Raw genomic sequence first — 24,431 nt, 5'->3', positions numbered from 1 at the left:
GGAATGTCATCGCAGGATTGAATCCGCCTCCCCGTTGGCTCGGCTGGCGGGCCCCGGGAACGGAAGAGGTGGCGTTCCGCTGCATTCCCGTTGCTTTGCGCGTTTCTTGATTTAGGAAGCCCCTCTCCCCCACCCCACGACCTCGCGTTCGAATATTTTCATTCTCAGAATATTCGATGCTGCTCCCAAGAAGCCCGGACTGCCCTCCCTCTGCTCTCTCTCTGTCCTCTGCTTTCTCCTCCGCCTCTCCCTCTCAGATCCTCGGCCTGGCCCAGGCTCAGCTGCAAGAGTCCAAAAAGGCCAACTGAGGGCCAGGGAAAGGCCTCTGACCCTCTGAAAAACGGCAAATATACGAATACCCAAACAGCATTCGACGTTCTTTCGACGAGACTTTGGTGCCAAACTCTACGCTTTTTTTCCCGTGATTAGCGGAAGCATGTTTTCCCTAAGTAGAAAATTTTCTGAAGTGTAGAATTTTCCAGCGGAAAAACAAACCCACCAAAACCCTACTTCCCGGTAAACCAGGCCACGGTGTTTCATCTAAACCCTTTGAAGGTGTCACTGTATCGGGTGAGAAGTTTTACTTACTAACGTCTTTTTTCTTTCCCTCCCCTCGGAGCTGTGCACTGTTTGGGAAAATGACCCTAACGTACAAATGTCCCAACTGCAGTTATGCAAAAGTCCAAACGATCGTTACTCTTGTGAATAGAAAAGATCATTGTTTAATTTTTCACTGTAAATCTGTACATAATTAAAACAGCTGTTTTCACATGACTCCGTCTCACCTGCGTCTTTGAGGGAACCCTTCAGAGAACAGATTTTTCTAGCCCTTCAAAAACCCGACCTCAAGCTATTTTCCGTGGTTTTTCCCTTTTAAAATACTCTTGTGTTTCTAAGATAGTGAGGTAATCACTTTCGCTCTGAAGTATGAATTCTGTAATGAGGAACGGCAGGTTCAACAAAGAGCTCAGTTTGTCATGAATCAAAATTAAATCTGTAGGGGTTTTTTTTGCTGGTGTTATTCAAAATTCAATTTAATATTCATCGTATTAATTAAATATTTAATATTCAATCGTATTAATTGAGTGCTTACTGTGTGCAGAGCACTGTACTAAGCGCTTGGGAAGTATAAGCTGGCAACATGGTTATCATCATCATCAATCGTATTTATTGAGCGCTTACTATGTGCAGAGCACTGTACTAAGCGCTTGGGAAGTACAAATTGGCAACATATAGAGACAGTCCCTACCCAACAGTGGGCTCACAGTCTAAAAGGGGGAGCACATGGTTATGCGCTTACCATGATGATGATGGTATTTGTAAAGCGCTTACTATGTGCGAAGCACTGTTCTAAGCGCTGGGAGGGGAAACAAGGTGATCAGGTTGTCCCAAGTGGAGCCCATAGTCTTAATCCCCATTTTACAGATGAGGAAACTGAGACCCAGAGAAGTGGAAGTGACTTTGCCCAAGGTCACTCGGCAGGCAAGCGACGGAGCTGGGATTAGAACCCACGACCTCGTGAATCCCAGGCCCGTGTTCTGTCCACTGCACCGTGCTGCTTTCGAACTGGTGGTTTTTTATGAAATCTCAAGAAAAACCATGATGGATATTAACTTTCCCAGTGTAAACATCGGATGGTCCTACAAAAACCGTCCCTCACCAGAAGGTTGGAGAGAAGACGGCGAACTCCAGCGGGCAACGGAAAGACACGTACACGGTAACCTGGATGTGTGTTCCTCGTGAAACCGAGTGCCATCGTCTGTGGCCTTTAATGAGCGCTTTCTGGGTGCAGAGCCCTGTACTAAGCGCTTGGGAGAGTCCAATAGAACAATATATCAGATGTCCCCTGCCTACAGCGAGCTTCCAGTCTATTGGCTGGCTCGTATGTCTTCCATCTCAGCCCCACCCCGGGCTTCTTTCTGGGTTTTGAGCCCCTGCTGCGTTTCAGAAAGAAGGAGGAGGGAGAACGCCCTTGGAGGTGAGTGGAGTCTGGTTTTTGCGGTGTTCGTTATGCACTTTCTATGTTCCAGACGCTGTAATGATAATTATAATTAGCATTGTGGTATTGGTGAAGCGCTTACTCTGTGCCAAGCACTGTACTAAGCGCTGGGGTGGATACAAGGAAGTCGGATTGGACCCAGTCCCTGTCCCACGTGGGGCTCACGGTCTCAATCCCCGTTCGACCGATGAGGAAACTGAGGCCCAGAGGAGTGAAGTGACTCGCTCAGGGCCGCGCAGCGGAGGAATGGCGGTGTTGGGGTTAGAACCCGTGACCTAAGTACGGGGGTAGATATGGGCTAATTCAGGTGGACACGGTCTTTACCCCCAGAGAAGCAGCGTGGCTCAGTGGAAAGAGCCCGGGCTTTGGAGTCCGAGGTCGTGGGTTCGAATCCTGGCCCCCGCCACGGGTCTGCTGTGTGACCTTGGGCAAGTTACTTCTCTGAGCCTCAGTTCCCTCATCTGTAAAATGGGGATTAAGACCGTGAGCCCCACGGGGGACAACCTGATCACTTTGTATCCCCCCCCCCCCAGCGCTTAGAACAGTGCTTTGCACATAGTAAGCGCTTAACAAATGCCAACTTTATTATTATTATTTTACAGCTGAGGTAACTGAGGCCCAGGGAAGTGAAGCGCGGCAGTGAATGTCTTGTTATGTTGTTCTCCCTGAAGCGCGTAGTTCAGTGCTTTTTGCGCAGCGCTCGATAAATCTGATTGACTGGTCCGATTGATTGGTCGAAGTGACTTGCCCAAGGTCACGCGGAGGTGGGCTTCTATTCGCCATCTGCACCCACTCCCTTGGAGAACTCATTGGCCCCTGGTCTTCAACTGCCATCTTTCCGCGGATGATTCTCAAACCGACCTCTCCCCTTCCCTTCAGTCTTGCCTTCCCTATTGCCTGCACGACATCCTTTAGGTGGTCCTCCTCGGACGTCGCAGCGAAACACAACTCCTAGTCTTCTTAAACCCATCTTTCCCATCGTTGTAGACACCACAACTACCCTCCTGGTGTCCCCAGCCTGTGTAATAGTAATCACAATGGTATTGGTTAAGTGCTTACTAAGTGCCAAACACTGTTCCAAGCGCTGGGGTAATCAGGTTGTCCCAGGTGGGCTCGCAGTCCTAATCCCCATTTTACTGATGAGGTAACTGAGGCACAGAGAAGGTAAGTGACTTGCCCAGAGTCACACAGCCGACAAGTGGCGGAGCCTGGATTAGAACCCGTGACCCAAGGTCGTAATCTTGCCACTAAACCACGCTGCTTCTCTCTCATCCTTGACTCCATTCATTTGGTTTTTTGTGGTAGTTCATTCAATTATTCATTCATTCATTTGTGTTTATTAAGTGCTTACTCTGTGCCAATCCAATCAATCGATCAATCGTGTTATAATAATAATAATGATGGTATTTGTTAAGCGCTTACTATGTGCAAAGCACTGTTCTAAGCACTGGGGGGATACAAGGCGATCAGGTTGTCCCACGTGGGGCTCACAGTCTTAATCCTCATTTTACAGATGAGGGAACTGAGGCCCAGAGAAGTTAAGTGACTTGCCCAAAGTCACACAGCTGACAATTGGCGGAGCTGGGATTTGAACCCATGACCTCTGACTCCAAAGCCCGGGCTCTTTCCACTGAGCCACGCTGCTTCTCCTGCGGTTAATAATAATAATAATAATAATAATAATAATAATAATGGTATTTGTTAAGCGCTTACTATGTTCCAAGCACTGTTCTAAGTGCTGGGGTAAATACTAGGTAATCAGGTTGTCCCATGTGGGGCTCACAGTCTTAATCACTATTTTACAGATGAGGTAACTGAGGCACAGAGAAGTGACTTGCCCAAGTCACACAGCTGACAAGTGGTGGAGCCGGGATTATTCATTCATTCATTCATTCATTCAATCGTATTTATTGAGCGCTTACTGTGTGCAGAGCACTGTACTAAGCGCTTGGAATAATAATAATAATAATAATGATGGCATTTGTGAAGCGCTTACTATGTGCAAAGCACTGTTCTAAGCGCTGGTGGGGGGGGCTACAAGGTGATCAGGTTGTCCCGCGTGGGGCACACAGTCATCATCCCCATTTTACAGATGAGGTAACTGAGGCTCCGAGAAGTTAAGTGACTTGCCCAAGGTCACACAGCAGACATGTGGTGGAGCCGGGATTCAAGTACAAGTTGGAAGTACAAGTTGGCAACAAATAGAGACGGTCAGTGGAAACAGAATAAATATTCTATTTATTTAAGAGTCAGAGGTCATGGGTTCTAATCCCGGCTCCGCCAATTGTCAGCTGTGTGACTTTGGGTAAGTCACATTACTTCTCTGCGGCTCAGTGACCTCATCTGTAAAGTGGGGATTAAAAATGTGAACCCCATGCGGGACAACCTGATCACCTTGTATCTACCTCAGTGCTTAGAACAGTGCTTTGCACATAGTAAGCGCTTAACAAATACCATTATTATTATTATTATTATTATTATTATTATTATTATTATTATTATCTGCAACCCAATCCGCTCACTCCACTCCCCTAAAACCATCCGACTCCCTGTAAGGAAGCAGCGTGGCCCAGTGGCGAGAGCACAGGCCTGGGAGGAAGAAGGACCTGAGTTCTAATCCTGTCCTCACCACTTGTCTGTTATGTGACCTTGGGGCAAGTCATTTCACTTCTCTGGGCCTCAGCGACCTCACCTGTAAAATGGGGATGAAGGCTGTGAGCCACATGTGAGTCAGGGTCTGTGTCTAACCCAGCAGCCTGGGCCTGGGAGTTGGAGGGTCGTGGGTTCTAATTCCGACTCCGCCACTCATCTGCTGTGTGGCTTTGGGCAAGGCACCTCACTTCTCTGGGCCTCAGTTACCCAATCTGTAAAATGGGGATTGAGACTGAGCCCACGTGGGACAGGGACTGTGTCCAACCTGATTACCTTGTATCCCCCCCAGTGCTTAGTCCAATGTCTAAAAATTTATTTTATTTGTACATATTTATTCTATTTTATTTTGTTAATATGTTTTGTTCTCTGTCTCCCCCTTTTAGACTGTGAGCCCACTGTTGGGTAGGGACCGTCTCTATATGTTGCCAATTTGTACTTCCCAAGTGCTTAGTACGGTGCTCTGCACACAGTAAGCGCTCAATAAATCCGATTGAATGAATGAATGTCTGGCACATAGTAAGCGCTTAACAAAAACCGATTATTATAGTTATTTATTCCCTCCATCTCATTTAACCAGCGTGGCTCAGTGGAAAGAGCCCGGGCTTTGGAGTCAGAGGTCATGGGTTCGAATCCTGGCTCCGCCACGTCTGCTGTGTGACCTTGGGCAAGTCACTTAACTTCTCTGAGCCTCAGTTCCCTCATCTGTAAAATGGGGATTAAGACTGTGAGCCCAACATGGGACAACCTCATCACCTTGTATCCCCTCCCAGCGCTTAGAACAGTGCTTTGCACATAGTAAGCGCTTAACAAATACCATCACTATTTATCCGGCCCCTGACTTCTTTGGCCTGGAGTGCCATCCTCCTTCGTATCTGACAGACCATCATCATCATCAATTGTATTTATTGAGCGCTTACTGTGTGCAGAGCACTGTACAAAGCGCTTGGGAAGTACTAGTTGGCAACATACAGAGACAGTCCCTACCCAACAGTGGGCTCACAGTCTAAAAGGGGAAGACAGAGAACAAAGCCAAACATACTAACAAAATAAAATAAATAGAATAGATATGTACAAGTAAAATAAATAAATAGAGTAATAAATACGTACAAACATATATACAGGTGCCGTGGGGAAGGGAAGGAGGTAAGATGGGGGGGATGGAGACCAACACTCTCCCCACCTCCAAAACCTTGCCAAAAATCACAGGTCCTCCAAGAAGCCTTCCCCAGTCCTCATTTGATAATGATGGCATTTGTTAAGCGCTTACTATGTGCAAAGCACTGGTCTAAGCTCATTTCCCCATCCATCATCATCATCATCAATCGTATTTATTGAGCGCTTACTATGTGCAGAGCACTGTACTAAGCGCTTGGGAAGTACAAGTTGGCAACATAGAGAGACAGTCCCTACCCAACAGTGGGCTCACAGTCTAAAAGGGGGTGACAGAGAACAAAACCAAACATACTAACAAAATAAAATAAATAGAATAGATATGTACAAATAAATTAAACCCTTCCTACGGCGTCCAGTATACGCTTGGCTGATTGCCCCCTGACGCCCTTTGCTGCTCACCTCAGCCCTACAGCACTCAGGCTAAATACCTGACTCCTTCCCCTCCCTGTAATTTGTTTCAATTTCTGTCTCCCCCTGCAGAGAAGAAACCTCTTGTGGGCAGGGCCCGGGCCTACCGACTGGACTCCACTCACCAATGCTCTTGATACAGTGCTCTGCTCACGGTAAGTGCTCAGTTCGCGGTAATAGTAATGATTGTGGTATTTGTTAGACTTTTAGACTGTGAGCCCACTGTTGGGTAGGGACCGTCTCTATATGTTGCCAACTTGTACTTCCCAAGCGCTGAGTCCAGTGCTCTCCACACAGGAAGCGCTCAATAAATACGGTTGATGATGATGATTTGTTAGACTTTTAGACTGTGAGCCCACTGTTGGGTAGGGACCGCCTCTATATGTTGCCAACTTGGACTTCCCAAGCGCTTAGTACAGTGCTCTGCACACAGGAAGCGCTCAATAAATACGGTTGATGATGATGATTTGTTAGACTTTTAGACTGCGAGCCCGTTGTTGGGTAGGGACCGTCTCTATATGTTGCCAACTTGGACTTCCCAAGCGTTTAGTCCAGTGCTCTGCACACAGTAAGCGCTCAATAAATACAGTTGACGATGATGATTTGTTAGACTTTTAGACTGTGAGCCCACTGTTGGGTAGGGACCGTCTCTATATGTTGCCAACTTGGACTTCCCGAGCGCTTAGTCCAGTGCTCTGCACACAGTAAGCGCTCAATAAATACGACTGAGTGATTGATTTGTTAAGCATCTATTCCAGCCCAGGCACTGGTCTAAGCGCTGGGGTCAACACAAGTTAATCGGGTTGTCCCACGTGGGGCTCACCGTCTCAATCCCCATTTAACACACGAGGGAACTGAGGCCCAGAGAAGTGATGTGACTTGCCCAAGGTCACCCAGCAGATGAGTGGCGGAGCCAGGTTTCGATAATGATGATGATGATGGCATTTGTTAAGCGTTTACTAAAAGTGCTAAGCACTGTTCAAGGCCCTACTGAGAGCTCACCTCCTCCAGGAGGCCTTCCCAGACTGAGCCCCTTCCTTCCTCTCCCTCGTCCCCCTCTCCATCCCCCCCATCTTACCTCCTTCCCTTCCCCACAGCACCTGTATATACGTATATACGTTTGTACATATTTATTACTCTATTTTATTTGTGCATATCTATTCTATTTACTTTATTTTGTTAGTATGTTTGGTTTTGTTCTCTGTCTCCCCCTTTTAGACTGTGAGCCCACTGTTGGGTAGGGACTGTCTCTATATGTTGCCAATTTGTACTTCCCAAGCGTTTAGTACAGTGCTCTGCACACAGTAAGCACTCAATAAATACAATTGATTGATTGTTCTAAGGGCTGGGGTAGAAACAAGGAAATTAGGTTGACCCCCATAGGGCTCACAGCCTTAATCCCCATTTTACCGAAGAGGTAACTGAGGCACAGAGAAGTGAAGTGACTTGCCCAAAGTCACAAAGCAGACAAGTGGCGGAGCCGGGATTAGAACCCGGGTCCTTCTGAGTCAGAGGCCATGCTGCTTCTCTCTGTTTTCATTAGTGTTAAGCATCTTCTAGACTGTGAGCCCACTGTTGGGTAGGGACTGTCTCTATGTGTTGCCAACTTGTACTTCCCAAGTGCTTAGTCAGTGCTCTGCACACAGAGCAATAAATAAATAATTTCTTTATTATTAAATAAAATTATATTTATTAAATTAATACATAATTTATTTATCAATAAATACGATTGAATGAATGAATGAATTGTTCTAAGCACTGGGGTAAATACAAGAAGCAGCGTGGCTCAGTGGAAAGAGCCCGGGCTTCGGAGTCAGAGGTCATGGGTTCGAATCTCGTCTCTGCCAACTGTCAGCAGTGTGACTTTGGACAAGTCACTTCACTTCTCTGTGGCTCAGTGCCCTCAACTGTAAAATGGGGATTAAAAATGTGAGCGCCATGTGGGACAACTTGATCACCTTGTATCCCCCCCAGCGCTTAGAACAGTGCTTTGCACATAGCACTTAATAAATGCTGTCATTATTATTATTATTAGAAGTTTAATCAGGTTGGGCACAGTCTAATTAGGAGGCCTCCCCAGACTGAGCCCCTTCCTTCCTCTCCCCCTCGTCCCCCTCTCTATCCCCCCATCTTACCTCCATCCCTTCCCCACAGCACCTGTATATATGCATATATGTCTGTACATATTTATTACTCTATTTATTTATTTGTTTATTTATTTATTTTACTTGTACATATCTATTCTATTTATTTTATTTTGTTAGTATGTTTGGTTTTGTTCTCCATCTCCCTCTTTTGGACTGTGAGCCCGCCGTTGGGTTGGGACCGTCTCTGTATGTTGCCAACTTGTACTTCCCAAGCGCTTGGTCCAGTGCTCTGCACACAGTAAGCGCTCAATAAAAACGATTGATTGATTGATCGAGGACAGGCAGTGAATCCCCATTTTACAGATAACGAAGACACAGGAGTTAAAGTGAACGGCGAAAGGGCACAGAGCGGGCATAGGGCCGAGCTGGGATCAGAAGCCAGGTGCTCTGATTCCTAGGCCACGCTCCTCCGTAAATATCACCGACGGATTCCGTCGTTGCCGTCGATGAGCCGGGCCTCTTCCGAGGGGAAGCGCTTCTCCTTCCACCGCAAGGGCAAGATATTAAGTGTTTAATACGCGAAGCAGGGTGGCTCAGTGGAAAGAGCCCGGGCTTTGGAGTCGGAGGTCATGGGTTCAAATCCCGGCTCCGCCACTGGTCAGCTGTGTGACTTTGGGCAAGTCACTTCTCTGGGCCTCAGTTCCCTCATCTGGAAAATGGGGATTAAGACTGTGAGCCCCCCCTGCGGGACAAACTGATCACCTCGTACCCTCCCCAATCAATCAATCAATCAATCGTATTTATTGAGCGCTTACTGTGGGCAGAGCACTGTACTAAGTGCTTGGGAAGTACAAGTTGGCAACATATAGAGACAGTCCCTACCCAACAGTGGGCTCACAGTCTAGAAGGGGGAGACGGAGAACAAACCCAAGCATACTAACCATCATCATCATCAATCGTATTTATTGAGCGCTTACTATGTGCAGAGCACTGTACTAAGCGCTTGGGAAGTACAAGTTGTCAACATATACAGTCCCTACCCAACACTGGGCTCACAGTCTAAAAGACTGCGCTTAGAACAGCGCTTTGTGCATAGTAAGCGCTTAATAAATGCCATTATTATTATTATTCTCTGTGCCTCAGTTACCTCATCTGGAAAATGGGGATTAAGACTGCGAGCCCCACGTGGGACAACCTGATCGCCTTGTATCCCCCCAGCGCTTAGAACAGTGCTTTGCACATAGTAAGCGCTGAACAAATACCATCATCATTATTATTATTATTATAATATGCCTTAGGACAGAATCAAGGGAGATGTGCAATATTCAGCGGAAAGAGCACAGGGCTTGGGAGACAGAGGACCTAGGGTTTTTTTAATAGCATTTATTCATTCATTCATTGTCGCATTTATTTATTTATGTATTTATACATAAATTTAAAATTTATGTATGCATTTATTTATTTATTAAGCGCTTACTATGTGCAAAGCTCTGTTCTAAGCACTCAGGAGGTTACAAGTTTAATCAGGCTGAGCCCCCTCCTTCCTCCCCATCCCCCCCCGCCTTACCTCCTTCCCCTCCCCACAGCACCTGTATATATGTGTATATGTTTGCACGTTATTTATTACTCTATTTTACTTGTACATATTTATTTTATTTTGTTAATATGTTTCGTTTTATTGTCAGTCTCCCCCTTCTAGACTGTGAGCCTGCTGTTGGGTAGGGACCGTCTCCATATGTTGCCAACTTGTGCTTCCCAAGCGCTTAGTACAGTGCTCTGCACACAGTAAGCGCTCAGTAAATACGACTGAATGAATGAATGAATACAAGGTGATCAGGTTGTCCCACGGGGGGGCTCACAGTCTTAATCCCCATTTTCCAGATGAGGTCACTGAGGCACAGAGAAGTTCAGTGACTTGCCCAAAGTCACACGGCTGACAAGTGGCTGAGCCGGGATTTGAACCCATGACCTCTGACTCCAAAGCCCGGGCTCTTTCCACTGAGCCACGCTGCTTCTCACCTTACCTTCTCAGGTAAGGTTACCTCCTCCACTTTTGTTTTTTTTAATGGCATTTATTAAGCGCTTACTATGTGCAAAGCACTGTTCTAAGAGCTGGGGAGGTTACAGGGTGATCAGGTTGTCCCACAGGGGGCTCACAGTCTTCATCCCCATTTTACAGATGAGGGAACTGAGGCCCAGAGAAGCGAAGTGACTTGCCCAAAGTCACACAGCTGACAGTTGGCGGAGCCGGGATTTGAACCCATGACCTCTGACTCCAAAGCCCGGGCTCTTTCCACTGAGCCACGCTGCTCCACTTGCCCGCTGGGTCACCTTGGGTAAGTCATTTCACTTTTCTGGGCCTCTGTTCCCTCCCCTGTAAAATGGAGATTCATTCATTCAATCGTATTTATTGAGCGCTTACTGTGTGCGGAGCACTGTACTAAGCGCTCGGGAAGTCCAAGTTGGCAACATATAGAGACGGTCCCTACCCAACAGCGGGCTCACAGCCTAGAAGGGGGAGACAGACAACGAAACAAAACATATTAACAAAATAAATAGAATAAATACGTACAAATAAAATGAATAGAGTAATAAATATTAAGAGCTTACTATGAGCCAAGCACTACGGTGGATACTAGCAAATCAGGTTGGATACAGGCTGTCATTCATTCAATCGTATTTATTGAGCGCTTACTGTGTGCAGAGCACTGGACTAAGCGCTTGGGAAGTACAAGTCAGCAACATTTAGAGACGGAGATGGTTATTCTCCCTGCCCAGAGACTGCATCCGACCTAATCACCTTGTATCTACCCCGGCCCTTGAGACTCACGATTTCTTTTATGGTGATTGTTAAGCGCTTACTATGTGCCAGGCACTGTACTAAGCGCTGGGATAAATATAAGTTTCTATTTATTTTACTTGTACATATCTATTCATTTTATTTTGTTAGTATGTTTGGTTTTGTTTTCTGTCTCCCCCTTCTAGACTGTGAGCCCACTGTTGGGTAGGGACCGTCTCTATATGTTGCCATCTTGTACTTCCCAAGCGCTTAGTACAGTGCTCTTCACACAGTAAGTGCTCAATAAATACGATTGATTGATTGTACTTCGCAAGCGCTTAGTACAGTGCTCTGCACACAGTCAGCGCTCAATAAATAGGATTGATTGATCAGGCTGGACACAGTCCAGGTCCCATAGAGTTAATCCCCACTTTACGGATGAGGGAACTGAAGCCCAGAGAAGTAAATCGACTCGCCCAAGGTCACACAGAAGACCAGTGGCAGAGCAGGGATTCATTCATTCATTCATTCAATCGTATTTATTGAGCACTTACTGTGTGCAGAGCACTGTACTAAGCGCTTGGGAAGTACAAGTTGGCAACATATAGAGACGGTCCCTACCCAACAGCGGGCTCACAGTCTAGAAGGGGGAGACAGACAACAAAACAAAACATAAAATAATAATAATAATGGCATTTGTTAAGCGCTTACTATGTGCAAAGCACTGTTCTAAGCAATGGGGGGGATACAAGGTGATCAGGTTGTCCCACATGGGGCTCGCCGTCAATCCCCATTTTACAGATGAGGGAACTGAGGCTCAGAGAAGTTAAGTGACTTGCCCAAGGTCATCATCAATCATCAATCGTATTTATTGAGCGCTTACTGTGTGCACAGCACTGTACTAAGCGCTTGGGAAGTACAAGTTGGCAACATATAGAGACAGTCCCTACCCAACAGTGGGCTCAAAGTCTAAAAGAGATGGGAAAGGAGGAGGAAAGGAGATGGGAAAGGAGGAGGGAAGGAGATGGGAAAGGAGGAGGGAAGGAGATGGAAAAGGAGGGGAAGGAGGAGGAAAGGTGAAGGGAAGGAGGAGGAAAGGTGAAGGGAAGGAGATGGGAAAGGAGGAAGGAAGGAAGGAGAAAGGAAAGAAGGAGGGAAGGAGATGGGGAAGGAGGAGGGAAGGAGATGGGGAAGGAGGAGGAAAGGTGAAGGGAAGGAGATGGGAAAGGAGGAGGAAAGGAGAAGGGAAAGGAGGAAGGAAGGAAGGAGAAAGGAAAGGAGGAGGGAAGGAGATGGGGAAGGAGATGGGGAAGGAGGAGGAAAGGTGAAGGGAAGGAGATCGGAAAGGAGGAGGAAAGGAGAAGGGAAAGGAGGGAGGAAGGAAGGAGAAAGGAAAGGAGGAGGGAAGGAGATGGGGAAGGAGGAGGGAAGGAGATGGGGAAGGAGGAGGAAAGGTGAAGGGAAGGAGATGGGAAAGGAGGAGGAAAGGAGAAGGGAAAGGAGGAAGGAAGGAAGGAGAAAGGAAAGGAGGAGGGAAGGAGATGGGGAAGGAGGAGGGAAGGAGATGGGAAAGGAGGGAGGAAGGAAGGAGAAAGTAAAGCGAGCAGGAGTCCGGAGCGGTCCATCTCCTCACGCATTGCAGGTCACACAGCAGACATGTGGCGCAGCTGGGATTCGAACCCATGACCTCTGACATATTAACAAACTAGAATAAATCGAATAAATCGATTAGAACCCAGGTCCGTCTAAGGCCCGGGCCCTACCCACTAGGCCACGCTGCTTCACGGCTCTGTTAAAATAGGAATGTAACTCCTCCATCCCCAAGATGCCAACCCAGGGGAAAAATTCCTCAACCCGCCATTAATTCTAACCAGTCAAAAACCTTATTTTGGAGAATTTTTGCCCTCGGGGAAAGGAGATCAAATGATGGACTGTGAAATCACACTAATTAAGGTACTCAAGCCAATGAGTTACAAAACAGTGTCTCAGACACCAATCTGTTAATGTCTGCCCCTTCAAACCGTAAGCTCCTTGTGGGCAGGGAACGTGGCTACCAACTTTTGGCTCATTTTCGCCCAAGCGCTTAGTACAGTGCTCTGCACATAGTAAGCGCTCAATAAATACGATTGATGATGACGGTGAGTCCTCAATAAATACCCGCTGTTGGGTAGGGACCGTCTCTATATGTTGCCAGCTTGTACTTCCCAAGCGCTTAGTCCAGTGCTCTGCACACAGTAAGCGCTCAATAAATACGATTGAATGAATGAATGACAGAAGCAGTTTGGTTAGTGGAGTCAGAGGACATGGGTTCTAATCCTGCCTCTGCCGCTTGTCTGCTGTGTGATCTTGGGCGAGCCACTTCACTTCTCTCTGCCTCAGTTATCTCATCTGTTAAATGGGGATTGTGAGCCCCACGTGGGACAACCTGATTACCTTGTATCTCACCCAAGCGCTTAGTACAGTGCTCTGCACATGGTAAGTCCTCAGTAAATCGATCAATCGTATTTATTGAGCGCTTACTGTGTGCAGAGCACTGTACTAAGCGCTTGGGAAGTACAAGTAAATAACAGAGAAGCAGTATGGTTAGTGGAAAGCACGGGCTTTTGGAGTCAGAGGACATGGGTTCTAATCCTGCCTCTGCCACTTGTCTGCTGTGTGATCTTGGGCAAGCCACTTCACTTCTCTCAGCCTCAGTTATCTCATCTGTTAAATGGGCATTGTGAGCCACATGTGGGGCAACCTGATTACCTTGTATCTTGCTCAAGCGCTTAGTACAGTGCTCTGCACATGGTAAGCCCTCAATAAATAACAGAGAAGCAGGATGATTAGTGGAAAGCATGGGCTTTCCGAGTCGGAGGACACGGGTTCTAATCCTGCCTCTGCCGCTTGTCTGCTGTGTGATCTTGGGCAAGCCACTTCACTTCTTTCTGCCTCAGTTATCTCATCTGTTAAATGGGGATTGCGAGCCCCACCTGATTACCTTGTATCTACCCCAGCACTTAGAACAGTGCTTAGCCCATAGTAGGCACTTAAATACCACCATCATTACTGTTATTGCTAACACAGTAAGCGCTCAATAAATACGATTGATTGATTAATAATAGTAAATACGATCGAGTGTCAACCGTTGTATTGTACCCTTCCAAGGGCTGGCACAGTGCTCTGCACACAGTACGTGCTCAACAATCAAGACCGTTGACTGGTTAGTGCGTAAGTTTCAGCTCTCTTAACAATTCTACCTCTCGGCCAGCCGCCTGGAGGGTTACTTTGCTGGTCTAGAATCAATCCATCGTATTTATTGAGCGCTTACTGTGTGCAGAGCACTGTATTAAGCGCTTGGGAAGTACAGTTTGGCAACATATAGAGACGCGTGGCTCAGTGGAAAGAGCCCGGGCTTTGGAGTCAGAGGTCAGGGGTTCGAATCCCGGCTCTGCCACGTCTGCTGTGTGACCTTGGGCAAGACCTTTTAGACTGTGAGCCCACTGTTGGGTAGGGACTGTCTCTATATGTTGCCAATTTGTACTTCCCAAGCGCTTAGTACAGTGCTCTGCACATAGTAAGCGCTCAATAAATACGATTGAGGAAGTCACAACTTCTCTGGGCCCTCAGTTACCTCATCTGTAAAATGAGGATTAAGACTGGGACTCCCCTGTGGGACAACCTGATCCCCTTGTAACCTCCTCAGCGCTTAGAACAGTGCTTTGCACATAGTAAGCGCTTAATAAATGCCATCATTATTATTATTATGTCCAGGCTGGACGGCTGACCAAAGCCCCGCCCCACCGACCACCCCACTCAACCTGCCCCCGACTCCCCCCAAGAGGGTCCAGTTGGGCTACCCACGCTCCGCCCCGCTGCAGTGCCATCATGGCCGGGACTAAACTGCCACCCCATCCGGGAGGGGAACGACTCATCTCGCTTCCTTTCTTGGCTAAAACCCCGGCCTGGGAGTCGGAAGGTCCTGGGTTCTAATCTTGCCTCCCCCCTTGTCTGCTGTGTGACCTTGGGAGAGTCACGTCACTTCTCTGGGCCTCGGTGCTCCCATCTGGAAAATGGGGATTCAGGCTGTGGACCCAATAGGGGACGGGGACCGGGGCTAACCTGATCAGCCTGGTGTGGCTCAGTGGAAAGAGTCAGAGGTCGTGGGTTCGAGTCCCTGCTCTGTCACTTGGCAGCTGTGTGATGCTGGGCAAGTCCCTTCACTTCTCTGGGCCTCGGTTACCTCATCTGGAACATGGGGATGAAGACTGTGAGCCCCACGGGGGACAACCTGATGACCTTGTATCTACCCCGGCGCTTCTTAGAAGGGTGCTTGGCACATAGTAAGCGTTTAATACCATCATCATGATTATTGTGATCACCTTGTAACCTCCCCAGCGCTTACAACAGTGTTTTGCACATAGTAAGCGCTTAATAAATGCCATTATTACTATTATTAGACTATTATTTTAGACTGTGAGCCCACTGTTGGGTAGGGACTGTCTCTATGTGTTGCCAACTTGTACTTCCCAAGCACTTAGTCCAGTGCTCTGCGCACAGTAAGCGCTCAATAAATACGATTGATTGATTGTATCTCCCCCAGCGCTTAGAAAAGTGCTTGGCGCACAATAAGGGCTTAACAGATACCATCATCATTATTATTCTAGCGCTTGGCACATAGTCAACGCCTAACCAATATTATTATTATTATCATCAGCTACCATTCCAGAAGCGAGAAAATGAGCCAGTCCTGTTTCCTAGCCCCACACCGACTGGCTTCCCAATCAATCAATCAATCAATCAATCGTATTTATTGAGCGCTTACTGTGTGCAGAGCACTGTACTAAGCGCTTGGGAAGTACAAGTCGGCAACATATAGAGACAGTCCACAAAACAAGTAGGCTGCAATACTACTACTACTACTAATGGCATTTATTAAGCACTTACCATGTGCAAAGCACTGTTCTAAGCGCTGGGGAGGTTACATGGTGATCAGGTTGTCCCATGACCATTCCAGACTTGGAAACGTACACCTTTTTAGGAAAAAGGTGGGGCTCTTCCCGTCTGCTCTGAGGAGGTCGAAGCGACTGCTTCGTCGCTACTCCACTGGATTAGTCCAGTGCTCCGCACACAGTAAGCGCTCAATAAATACGATTGAATGAATGAATGAATGAATGAGGAATCCAAGCCCATTTACAGCGGAAATCTTGGGTCCAAGGAAGATCCCCGAGCGTCACCCGCAGAGGACTCCAGCCAAGGAAACACTCGGAAAACACGCGTCGCCGAGGAACCGCGCCGTCGGAGCCCGAGATGATTTTTATTGATTTTCGTCTCCCACCCCCCTGCGTCGTGACGGGGTGACAAGGGATCATCTGGGACGGCGGGGGGCAAGAGGAGCCGCCGCTCGGCTCGCTCTTCCGTGGTGTGCGATCCAAAAAAAAGAAAATAAATCACCGCGCGGGTTTTCCCCTCCCCGAGTGACTCGCTTTCCCAAGTCCGGTGGGGAGCGGCGGCGGAGAAGGGTGCCCGGCCGGAGGGGAGGCCGGCCGGCCGCTACGCCTCCTTGGCCACCCCGACTAAGGCGGGTCTCAGGGTTCGCCCGTGCAGTTTGTACCCGGCTTTGGTGACCAGGGCCACCGTGCCGGGCTCCCTGCCCTCCACCGGCGTGTGGAACAGGGCTTCGTGTTCGTACGGGTCGAACCGGGCCCCCACCGGGTTGAGCTTCAGCAGGCCGTGCTTCCGGAACACCTTCTGGATCTGCACCTCGGTCATCACGAGGCCCTCGTACAGGCTTTTCAAGTGAGGGTTCTCCTCCTTAATTGCCTCTTGGGGAACGCTCTCGGTCGCCTTCTCCAAAATGTCGGCGACTTCTAATAAGTCCTTGCAGAAACCCTGGATGCCTGAGGGAACAGGGGAGGAAAAGAAACGGGTCACCCGACTTCTGCGACTCCAACCCGAACTGCCGTCCGTCCGGTCTCCCTTCGCGGCGACCGCCACTGATGGAGCAGCTTGGCTCGGTGGAAAGAGCCCGGGCTTTGGGGTCAGAGGTCATGGGTTCGAATCCCTGGCTCCGCCGCATGTCTGCTGTGTGACCTTGGGCAAGTCACTTCATCATCAATCGTATTTATTGAGTGCTTACTATGTGCAGAGCACTGTACTAAGCGCTTGGGAAGTACAAGTTGGCAGCATATAGAGACAGTCCCTACCCAACATCATCATCATCATCATCATCAATCGTATTTATTGAGCGCTTACTATGTGCAGAGCATTGTACTAAGCGCTTGGGAAGTACATATTGGCAACATATAGAGACAGTCCCTACCCAACATCATCATCATCATCATCATCAATCGTATTTATTGAGCGCTTACTATGGGCAGAGCACTGTACTAAGCGCTTGGGAAGTACAAATTGGCAACATATACAGTCCCTACCCAACATCATCATCATCAATCGTATTTATTGAGCACTTACTAGGTGCAGAGCATTGTACTAAGCACTTGGGAAGTACAAATTGGCAACATCTAGAGACAGTCCCTACCCAACAGTGGGCTCACAGTCTAAAAGGGGGAGACAGAGAACAAAACCAAACATACTCACAAAATAAAATAAATAGGATAGATATGTACAAGTAAAATAGAGTAATAAATATGTACAACCATATATACATATATACAGGTGCTGTGGGGAAGGGAAGGAGGTAAGATGGGGGGGATGGAGAGGGGGACAAGGGGGAGGCTCACTTCTCTGAGCCTCAGTTCCCTCACCTGTAAAATGGGGATTAAGACTGTGAGCCCCCCGTGGGACAACCTAATTGCCTTGTATCCCCCCCAGTGCTTAGAACAGTGCTTTGCATCATCATCATCAATCGTATTTATTGAGCGCTTGCTATGTACAGAGCACTGTACCAAGCGCTTGGGAAGTACAAATTGGCAACATATAGAGACAGTCCCTACCCAACAGTGGGCTCACAGTCTAAAAGGGGGAGACAGAGAACAAAACCAAACATACTAACAAAATAAAATAAATAGAATAGATATGTACAAGCTAAATAAATAAATAAATAGAGTAATAAATATGTACAAACATATATAGACGATCCCTACCAACAATGGGCTAGTAAGCACTTAACAAATGCCATCATCATCATCATGGACGGAGTCGTTTCCGCGCGTCTCTGAGCCCGAAAGGTCAGGTCCAAAAAGTAGCTGGTCCTGGTTGCCTGGGGCGCCCGGTGCCAACTTATCTTAACCCCTGTGTCTCCTTCCCGCCGAAGCTTTCGCCATTCCCTCTCGCCTCTCCTCCGGTTTTGGCCCCCATCTCCCTCCGATTCTTCCTTCCTCCCCAAATCTGAGCACGTTGTCTACACCTGCTGCCCCCCTCACGCTGCGGACACGGCCCGCTCGCAAGTGGGGAAGCAGCGTGGCTCAGTGGAAAGACCCTGGGCTTCGGAGTCCGAGGTCGTGGGTTCTAATCTCGGCTGGGTGACTTTGGGCAAGTCACTTCACTTCTCTGGGCCTCAGTGACCTCATCTGGAAAATGGGGATTAATACTATGAGCCTCACATGGGACAACCTGCTTACCTCTTATCTACCCCAGTGCTTACAACAGTGCATGTAACACCGTAAGCGCTTAACAAATACCATTATTACTCTCCCCCTCATCCCCCTCTCCATCCCCCACATCTTACCTCCTTCCCTTCCCCACAGCTCCTGTATATATGTCTGTACATATTTATTACTCTATTTATTTTACTTGTACATATCTATTCTATTTATTTTATTTTGTTAGTATGTTTGGTTTTGTCTCCCCCTTTTAGACTGTGAGCCCACTGTTGGGTAGGGACTGTCTCTATCATCATCGTATTTGAGCACTTACTATGTGCAGAGCACTGTACTAAGCGCCTGGGAAGTACAAATTGGCAACATATAGAGACATATATATATATATGTATATAGACATATATATATATATGTACACATATATATTGGCAACATATAAAGACAGTCCCTACCCAACAGTGGGCTCACAGTCTAAAAGACAGTCTAAAGACTGTGAAAGTCTAAAAGACTGTCTCTATATGTTGCCAATTTGTAGTTTCCAAGCGCTTAGTACAGTACAGTGCTTAGTACAGTGCTCTGCACACAGTAAGCGCTCAATAAATACGACTGATGATGATGATGATTATTACCACTATTATTATTGTCTATTCACTCCCCGGAAGCAGCCCTCTCAAAGGTGTAGACCATTCACTCCGTTCATTCATTCAATTGTATTTATTGAGTGCTTACTGTGTGCAAAGCGCTGTACTAATCAATCAATCGTATTTATTGAGCGCTTACTGTGTGCAGAGTACTGTACTAAGCGCTTGGGAAGTACAAGTCGGCAACATATAGAGACGGTCCCTACCCAACAGTGGGCTCACAGTCTAGAAGGGGGAGACAGACAACAAAACAAGTAGGCTGCAATACTACTACTACTACTAATAATGGCATTTATTAAGCACTTACTATGTGCAAAGCACTGTTCTAAGCGCTGGGGAGGTTACATGGTGATCAGGTTGTCCCACGTGGGGCTCACGGTCTTCATCCCCATTTTACAGATGAGGGAACTGAGGCCCAGAGAAGTGAAGTGACTTGCCCAAAGGCACCCAGCTGACAATTGGCAGAGCTGGGATTCAAACCCATGACCTCTGACTCCAAAGCCCGGGCTCTTTCCACTGAGCCACGCTGCTTCTCTAATGCTTCGCTGTTCTACTATTAGAATAAATAGAATTATAGCTATATACGCATCATTAATAAAATATAGTAAGTATGTGCAAATAAAACAGAGTAATAAATATTCAGAAGTTGTTCCACTACCAAGAACCCGAGGCTCATTGGCAAGAGCCCAGGCTTGGGAGTCAGAGGATGCGAGTTCCAATCCTGACCCCGCCACTTGTCTTCTGGGTGACCTTGGGCAAGTCACTTCACTTCTCTGGGCCTCAGTTACATCGTCTGTCAAATGGGGATGAAGACTGTGAGCCCCATGTGGGACAGCCTCCCCCTTTTAGACTGTGATCCCACTGTTGGGTAGGGACCGTCTCTATATGTTGCCAACTTGTACTTCCCAAGCGCTTAGTACAGTGCTCCGCACACAGTAAGCGCTCAATAAATACGATTGATGATGACAGCCTGATTACCTTGGGTAATCAGTGCTTAAGGCAGTGCTTGGCACATAGTAAGCGCTTAACAAATCCCATCGTTACCATTATCCTTGGCTCAGAATGCAAGTGGCTTCCTGGGTTCTGCTGACCGCTACTCCCATCAACTGGCCCAAACATTCATTCAGTCCTATTTATTGAGCGCTTACCGTGCGCAGAGCACTGTACTAAGTGCTTGGGAAGTACAAGTTGGCAACATATAGAGACAGTCCCTACCCAACGGTGGGCTCACAGGTACTGCAGCTCATCTGTGCCTCAGCTACCTCATCTGTAAAATGGGAATTAAAACCGTGAGGCCCCCCGTGGGACAACCTGATCACCTTGTAACCTCCCCAGCGCTTAGAACAGTGCTTTGCACATAGTAAGCGCTTAACAAATACCATTATTATTATCTTTTTTTCCATAGGTACATCATACAATCAATCAATCAATCGTATTTATTGAGCGCTTACTGTGTGCAGAGCACTGTACTAAGCGCTTGGGAAGTACAAGTTGGCAACATATAGAGACGGTCCCTACCCAACAGTGGGCTCACAGGTACTGCAGCTCATCTGTGCCTCAGTTACCTCATCTGTAAAATGGGAATTAAAACTGTGAGCCCCCCTGTGGGACAACTTGATCACCTTGTAACCTCCCCAGCGCTTAGAACAGTGCTTTGTACATAGTAACTGCTTAACAAATACCATTATTATTATCTTTTTTCCCATAGGTACATCATACAAGAGCAATAATAATAATAATTGTGGCATTTAAGCGCTTAATATGCGCCAAGCCCCGTACTAAGCGCTGCCAACTTGTACTTCCCAAGCGCTTAGTACAGTGCCCTGCACACAGTAAGCGCTCAATAAATATGATTGATGACGATGATGAAGATGATCATCAATCGTATTTAATGAGCGCTTACTGTGTGCAGATGATGGGGTGCCTACAAGCAAATCAGGCTGGACACAGCCCCTGTCACACATAGGGCTCGCAGTCTCAATCCCCATTTTGCAGATGAGGTAACTGAGGCACAGAGAAGTGAAGTGACTTGCCCGAAGTCACCCAGCACACCCGGGGAGGAGCCGGGATTAGAAATCGCGACCTTCCGATTCCCAGGCCCGTGCTCCATCCGCTGTGCCCCGCTGCTTCGATTCCCTTGGATTTTCTTCCGGCTCATTTCGCTCTTCCGTCAAAAAGCTCAATCAATCAATCAATCGTATTTATCATCATCATCATCATCATCATCAATCGTATTTATTGAGCGTTTACTGTGTGCAGAGCACTGTACTAAGTGCTTGGGAAGTCCAAGTTGGCAACATATACAGTCATCATCAATCGTCATCAATCGTATTTATTGAGCGCTTACTATGTGCAGAGCACTGTACTAAGCGCTCCCTACCCAACAGTGGGCTCACAGTCTAAAAGGGGGAGACAGAGAACAAAACCAAACATACTCAAGGCGCTTTAGCCTACAGATAAAGGCTGCTATAAAAATAATCCACCCCCAATTTAGAGCCTTGCCCCATGAACTAATGATAAGCTGCGTGGCCTAGTGGGTAGAGTCAGAAGGCTCTGGGTTCCGATCCCAGCTCCGCCTCTTGTCTGCTGGGTGACCCTGAGAAAGTCACTTCCCTTCTCTGGGCCTCTGTCCCCTCGTCTGTAAAATGGGGATTAAGATGGTGAGCCCCTTGTGAGAAGCCGCGTGGCTCAGTGGGAAAGAACCCGGGCTTTGGTGTCAGAGGTCATGGGTTCGAATCCCGACTCCGCCACACACTTCCCCACAGCACCTGTATATATGTTTGTACATATTTTTTCACTCTATTTATTTTATTTGTACATATCTATTCTATTTATTTTATTTCGTTAGTATGTTTGGTTTTGTTCTCTGTCTCCCCCTTTTAGACTGTGAGCCCACTGTTGGGTAGGGACTGTCTCTATATGTTGCCAATTTGTACTTCCCAAGCGCTTAGTACAGTGCTCTGCACATAGTAAGTGCTCAATAAATACGATTGATGATGATGATTACTCTATTTATTTACTTATTTATTTATTTTACTTGTACCTATCCTATTTATTTTATTTTGTTAGTTTGGTTTTGTTCTCTGTCTCCCCCTTTTAGACTGTGAGCCCACTGCTGGGTAGGGACCGTTTCTCTATGTTGCCAACTTGTACTTCCCAAGCACTTAGTACAGTGCTCTGCACACAGTAAGCGCTCAATAAATACGATTGATTGATTGATTGAGCACTTCCGGTGTGCACACACTGTACTAAGCACTTTGTCTTACGCCGTCGAGTCCTCTCCACCCCACAGCGACGGCATGGATGCCCCTTTTAGACTGTGAGCCCACTGTTGGGTAGGGACTGTCTCTATATGTTGCCAATTTGTACTTCCCAAGCGCTTAGTCCAGTGCTCTGCACATAGTAAGCGCTCAATAAATACGATTGCTGATGATGATGTCTGCTGTGTGACCTTGGGCAAGTCACTTCACTTCTCTGAGCCTCAGTTCCCTCATCTGTAAAATGGGGATTAAGACTGTGAGCCCCACGTGGGACAACCTGATCACCTTGTATCCCCCCCAAGCGCTTACAACAGTGCTCTGCACATAGTAAGCGCTTAACAAATGCCATTATTATTATTATTATTATTATTATAAGGACTGTGTCCAATCTGATTAGCTGGTATCTACCCCAGCACTTAACACAGCGCCTGGCACAGAGGAAGTGCTTAATAAATAATAATAATAATAATAATGATGGCATTTATTAAGCGCTTATTATGTGCAAAGCACTGTTCTAAGTACCATAAAGGGGCAACCACAGGCAAACGTGAAGGTAATTTTTGCTTTTTTTCCTCATCAATTCAACCCAGTTCTACTCGCTGCAAGTTGCGCACCTGTTTTCCTCCCACTATCATACCCCACCCTGCAAAAGCTGTTTTCCCTTCCGAACAGTGCTTTGCACATAGTAAGCGCTTAATAAATGCCATTATTATTATTATTATTAATAGTAGTAGTAGTAGTAGTATTGCAGCCTGTCTACTTGTTTTGTTTAGTTGTCTGTCTCCCCCTTCTAGACTGTGAGCCCATTGTTGGGTAGGGACTGTCTCAGTGGAAAGAGCCCGGGCTTCGGAGTCAGAGGTCATGGGTTCGAATCCCGGCTCCACCACATGTCTGCTGTGTGACCTTGGGCAACTCACTTCACTTATCTGAGCCTCAGTTACCTCATCTGTAAAATGGGGATGAAGACTGTGAGCCCCACATGGGACAACCTGAACACCTTGTATCCCCCCAAGCGCTTAGAACAGTGCTCTGCTTAACAAATGCCATTATTATTATTGTTATTATTATTATTATAAGGACTGTGTCCAATCTGATTAGCTGGTATCTACCCCAGCGCTTAACACGGCGCCTGGCACAGAGGAAGTGCTTAACAAATAATAACAATAATAATGATGATGGCATTTATTAAGTGCTTACTATGTGCAAAGTACTGTTCTAAGTACCATAAAGGGGCAACCACAGGCAAATGTGACGGAAGACCTCGATGCTTCCAAGTAATTTTTGCTTTTTTCCCCTTATCAATTCAACCCAGTTCTACTCGCTGCAAGTTGGGCACCTGTTTTCCTCCCACTATCATACCCCACCCTGCAAATGCTGTTTTCCCTTCCAAACAGTGCTTTGCACATAGTAAGTGCTTAATTAATGCCATTATTATTATTATTATCAGTAGTAGTAGTAGTAGTAGTAGTAGTAGTAGTAGTATTGCAGCCTGTCTACTTGTTTTGTTTTGTTGTCTGTCCCCCCTTCTAGACTGTGAGCCCATTGTTGGGTAGGGACTGTCTCAGTGGAAAGAGCACGGGCTTTGGAGTCAGAGGTCATGGGTTCGAATCCCGGCTCCGCCACATGTCTGCTGTGTGACCTTGGGCAACTCACTTCACCTCTCTGAGCCTCAGTTACCTCATCTGTAAAATGGGGATGAAGACTGTGAGCTCCACGTGGGGCAACCTGATCACCTTGTATCCCCCCAAGCGCTTAGAACAGTGCTCTGCTTAACAAATGCCATTATTATTATTATTATTATTATTATTATTATAAGGACTGTGTCCAATCTGATTAGCTGGTATCTACCCCAGCGCTTAACACAGCGCCTGGCACAGAGGAAGTGCTTAAC

At 47.1% G+C, this 24,431-nt stretch overlaps 1 protein-coding gene across 2 annotated transcripts in view; it reads right to left on the bottom strand.

Moving 5' to 3' along the window:
• Positions 1–16,356: 16,356 nt before the first annotated feature.
• The window catches only part of GRPEL1 (GrpE like 1, mitochondrial), a 31,307-nt gene continuing 23,232 nt past the window's right edge, over positions 16,357–24,431 (bottom strand). For both annotated transcript variants that reach the window (XM_038745363.1, XM_038745364.1), the window contains exon 4: positions 16,357–16,977. In XM_038745363.1, coding sequence (XP_038601291.1) covers positions 16,631–16,977 — 347 coding nt within the window. In that variant the 3' untranslated portion in view covers positions 16,357–16,630. The remainder of the gene's footprint in view (positions 16,978–24,431) is intronic.

This window comes from Tachyglossus aculeatus, chromosome 4, assembly GCF_015852505.1.
Source record: "Tachyglossus aculeatus isolate mTacAcu1 chromosome 4, mTacAcu1.pri, whole genome shotgun sequence".
Lineage (NCBI taxonomy): Eukaryota > Metazoa > Chordata > Mammalia > Monotremata > Tachyglossidae > Tachyglossus > Tachyglossus aculeatus.
This window is presented reverse-complemented; position numbering and strand designations above follow the sequence as displayed.